The sequence below is a fragment of the Oncorhynchus masou genome, chromosome 23 (assembly GCF_036934945.1).
Source record: "Oncorhynchus masou masou isolate Uvic2021 chromosome 23, UVic_Omas_1.1, whole genome shotgun sequence".
NCBI classification, from domain to species: domain Eukaryota; kingdom Metazoa; phylum Chordata; class Actinopteri; order Salmoniformes; family Salmonidae; genus Oncorhynchus; species Oncorhynchus masou.
The window spans coordinates 62,147,440-62,152,002 of record NC_088234.1 but is presented as its reverse complement, the minus strand read 5'-3'; the positions used below and the strand labels follow the sequence as shown (position 1 = coordinate 62,152,002).

At 43.0% G+C, this 4,563-nt stretch overlaps 1 protein-coding gene across 1 annotated transcript; it reads left to right on the top strand.

The window, feature by feature from the left end:
• Window positions 1-524: 524 nt before the first annotated feature.
• On the top strand, window positions 525-3,621 carry LOC135511170 (zinc finger protein 503-like). The gene is made up of 2 exons (XM_064932766.1): window positions 525-1,257; window positions 1,680-3,621. The coding sequence occupies exons 1-2, from the start codon at window positions 1,015-1,017 to the stop codon at window positions 3,078-3,080; spliced, it is 1,644 nt and encodes a 547-aa protein (XP_064788838.1). The 5' UTR covers window positions 525-1,014; the 3' UTR covers window positions 3,081-3,621.
• The last annotated feature ends 942 nt before the right edge of the window (window positions 3,622-4,563 follow it).

The following is a 4,563-nucleotide window of genomic DNA, read 5'->3' as shown; positions in this document are numbered from 1 at the left end:
CTGTCAAATCAAGGCCGGATTGACAGCCTCTGACAAATAACTGATTGATTGCGGTGGAGCAGAATTGACAGTTGATGGAGGGGTGGAGATAGACATAGAAGGGCGGTGTATAGTATAGGCTACTGAAAACATGTGACATTCTCATCCCTCCATCACTGCATTGGTCTGTTCCTGTCAACGCTTGTCTGAATCGAGTTGAAGTGGTTGATCTTCTGGTTGTGGGATATAATTCACATTGGAAAATGTATGTGTAGACTAAGATACAGGCTTGTGTTAAGATTCAAGATTCAATAGGCCAAAAGTGCCAAAAACAATGCTTATTAGTGCATTAGTCATTAGAAAACAAATGAGTAACGATTGAATTTATTTTTATGAGTACATTTCCCATCTCCTAAGTATCATGTAGCTCATGTCTTCCAGGAGTAACCATTACCACATCGCCAACCTATTCATTTGCCAAATAGCTTCAATTGCGTCTATATACAGTACTTTTTCAGGCGCTGAAAAATCTAAACAAGCCTTGAACTGTCCTGCCTCGAGGATGGTGAGAGCGCGCACAACAACCCAACTATTCCTCCCTATCTCCTCCCCCGCGCTGTAAAAATAGAGGATAACGTCACATCCCCTTGACCCTCCAATCACCTCAGGGTCCCATTTGATTGGAAGGCGGCAAAGGCTTTAATCTCGGACTAATTCAGATGCTTTTGAAGTGAGCATTTCTACCAGTTCCTACTTTGGGAGTATAGAGAGCGGACCTGCTGGGAGATACAGAACGCTCTATGCCTATGATGCAAGACGCAGCCTCGGATCCGCGATAACATCGCAATCACTCTCCTGTATCTTCTTCCTGCTTACCAGCCGCACCTTCTTATTTTCCTCTCACTATAAGGATTATTACACGCAATACCAACACTTTTTTTCTCGTCTGATTTTCGAGAGAGGTTGTAATTGCTTTTCGCCTTTCTTGATGAATCTGATAAATGCATTACCGACTAATTTCGTGAGAATTAGGACATGATCACATCGCCCTCGGTGTCTGCTCTGAGCAATAGTAATACTCATCTAGTCTGGGAGAGCATCAACTCTCGGAATAACATCAACAAGCCTTTTCTTCATTCCGTTCCCCCGTCGGACCATCTACGGCAAGCTAAGCGAGTCCCCATCAAGGTTTTGAGAATGCTTACTGCACGATCAGGACACATTTTGCACCCAGAGTATCTTCAACCGTTACCATCTACCCCGATTAGCCCCATTGAGGTAAGATTTAATAAATAATTTAAAAAAAACAACTAAACTAATAAGTTAAAGTTGAATGTTTTTGTTGTTTTGTAACCATTACAAATATAAACGGTTCTCCCGGAATGTAGCACAGGAAACAGCATATAAATAACGATGTATTATATCGAAGTGTAGATGTGGGCTATTCTATTATAGAGTTCATTGGTAAAATACATGTTTTATAAATGTAGGACATGTTCATCGTTCTCTTAGAGCTCGGCGATTCTCTCGCGTAAAAGCTGCGCATTGCGCACTACTCTTTTATTTTGGGGTGGCGGCGGAGAAGGGCTCGGACATTCCGTTGCTGGATGCATTTCGATCAAAAGTCCTCTTGTTTGACTGTTTTTATATTTTTTTCACTATTCAATTTGTAAATATCGGTCTTGTTGTTTTCTCTACAGCTAGATGCCAAGAAGAGTCCATTGGCACTGCTGGCGCAGACATGCTCTCAAATCGGTAAACCAGACCCCCCTCCCTCTTCCAAACTCTCCTCGATTACATCTAATGGATCTAGTGACAAGGAATCCAAATCCGGTCCATTAAAAATGAGCGACATCGGTGTGGATGACAAATCTAGCTTCAAACCCTATTCGAAACCGTCCGATAAGAAGGACTCGTCCTCGGGCGTTTCGAGTGGAGAGAAGACTGGTTTCCGAGTACCGAGCGCCACCTGTCAGCCGTTCACGCCACGGACAGGCAGCCCCAACTCCAGCACTTCTGCCTCTCCCATGCCGTCTGAGGGGAAGTGTGGAGACAGGGAGGACAAGAAAGATTCAGATTGTAATAAAAATGGCACAACGGACGGATCTGGAACCACTAACAGCCACAGCAGGATAAGCGTGAGTTGCGGTGGAATTAACGTGGAGGTGAACCAGCACCAGGAGACGCCCGGGTCCAAAGCCCCGTCTTCTGAATCGTCCTCCATAACCTCCGCTTCCTCAGCTTCCGGACTGGGGTCAGGACTTGTAGCCCCGGTCTCTCCTTACAAACCTGGTCAGACAGTTTTTCCCCTGCCGCCTGCTGGCATGCACTACCCCGGGAGTTTAGGGGCCTACGCAGGTTATCCCCAACACTATCTCCCCCACGGCGGCAGCCTGGTTAACGCACAGCTGGCCAGCATGGGCTGCAGTAAAGCCGGATCCAGCCCACTGGCTGGGGCCTCTCCACCCTCCATCATGTCAGCCAGCCTGTGTAGAGACCCTTACTGCTTAAGTTACCATTGTGCCAGCCACTTAGCGGGCGCTGCCAGTGCCTCACAGCAGTGCCACGACAACGCGATGAAATCCGGGTACCACCACATGTACCCGACACACCTTTTGCACGGCATGCACTCCTCTCCGCAGTCGTTCAGTGGACACCCTTTGTACCCCTATGGTTTCATGCTCCCCAACGACCCACTTCCTCACGTCTGTAACTGGGTGTCTGCGAACGGACCCTGCGACAAGCGTTTCTCCTCTTCCGAAGAGCTGCTGATACACCTGCGGACGCACACCGCCTTCACCGGGGCGGAAAAGTTGATATCGGGTTACCCTAGTTCTTCATCTTTAGCGAGTGCTGCGGCTGCCGCTATGGCGTGCCACATGCACATGCCGCAGTCAGGAGGCCCTGGAAGCCCCGGGACACTGACCCTGAGGAGTCCGCATCACGCTTTGGGACTAAGCAGCCGTTACCATCCGTACTCCAAGAGCCCCCTGCCTACCGGAGCCCCTGTTCCCGTCCCCGCAGCTACCGGGCCATACTACTCCCCATATGCACTGTACGGCCAGAGACTCACCACAGCATCGGCGCTGGGATACCAGTGAAACACACTTGACTTTTGAAAAGTTTATAATTATAAAATGCAAATATAAAGACTTTTATATCAACGCTCCGCCTATGGACAGGATCCGTGGACTGTATTTATTTATGTCGACTGAAAGCAGACGATAATAGCTACAAATTGAAGATATTTGAGAGACTCGAAGTGCATTATGTTTAAACTGAACTCTATAGGTAAAATGAAAACACACATGGTAGAATACTAATAAAATAGAGGTTTTCATTTCGATGTTCATTTGAAATTGATATGATTGTATTGTTCTTATTTAATGTTTCATTGAAAAGAAAATAATTGACATGCATGTTTGTTTCTTAAAATCCCAAATTGTCCACATTTAAAATGTCCGTTATTTTTCAGGTGTATACCAGGGAAAGAGAATTGGTATTTTTTTTGTATGTATTCTGGAAAAATAAGAAACGATTCTGTTCCATATTTCCGTGTGCCTCCTTTTATGATAACAACAAGACCTACATTTTTAACATGCTATTTCATTAAACAGTTTCTGGTTTCTTTATGATTTTAAATTGACATTATGAGATGTGCTGATCTGGGAAGTTAATCTTATTAACTGGTTGCCTATACAAACAACTGGAACGTTATTTACAGAGTAGGCTATGTTTGTTTTTTAATGTTCACTTTAAAGTACACTTTATTTCTACAACATCTCTATAGAGTTTAATGTGATTTTTTTTTAGCATTATACATTGTTTTAAACTAAATCATTTGACTTGAAAGTTGAAACACTAGGCTATTTTAACTAAACACACAACTTTGAAATCGAATGCAACTAAGATTAGACATTATTTCAACAATAGTGTATCGCTAGCTGAACGTCATGATTGAGTGTGTGAGCACGCTGTGTGCAAGTGTGACTGCATGTTCTGAAACGGGATACATCCATCAAAGCATGTTAATAATTGTTGATTGACGATGAGTTTTGACATTATTGCTGTAGTGATTGGATTTAGAAGGTCATTTCCAAATAAGTATTGTTGGCTAAATATAGTTTTCAATATTTGATGATGTAGAAAAATGTTGTCCCTTGACATTGCCTGGTTAATAGTGATCCCCTCGAGCAACAAACAGACAACGCCTCATTTTGAAATGCGTTATCAAGGTATTTGTTGATCTAAATTTAATTTACTATATATTGTCTCAATAATTCACGAGTCATTGAATATGTATTAATTATGAATATAGAGTATCCTACTACAAACAGATACGGCAATACTCTAGAAGGGAATAATATTGAATAGGATTACATAAGGAACATTGAGCATACTTGATTTTAGAATGTCTATAATCTATTTCCACTTTGGCCCCACTTCAATATAGTTGGTTGAAAATAACTGATGATTTTAGAGACATCCAGCTGGGTTCAGACATCAATTTAACGTCGATTCCACATTGGTCAATGTAATTTAATTGAAATCAAATCACATTGTATTGGTCACATACACATATTT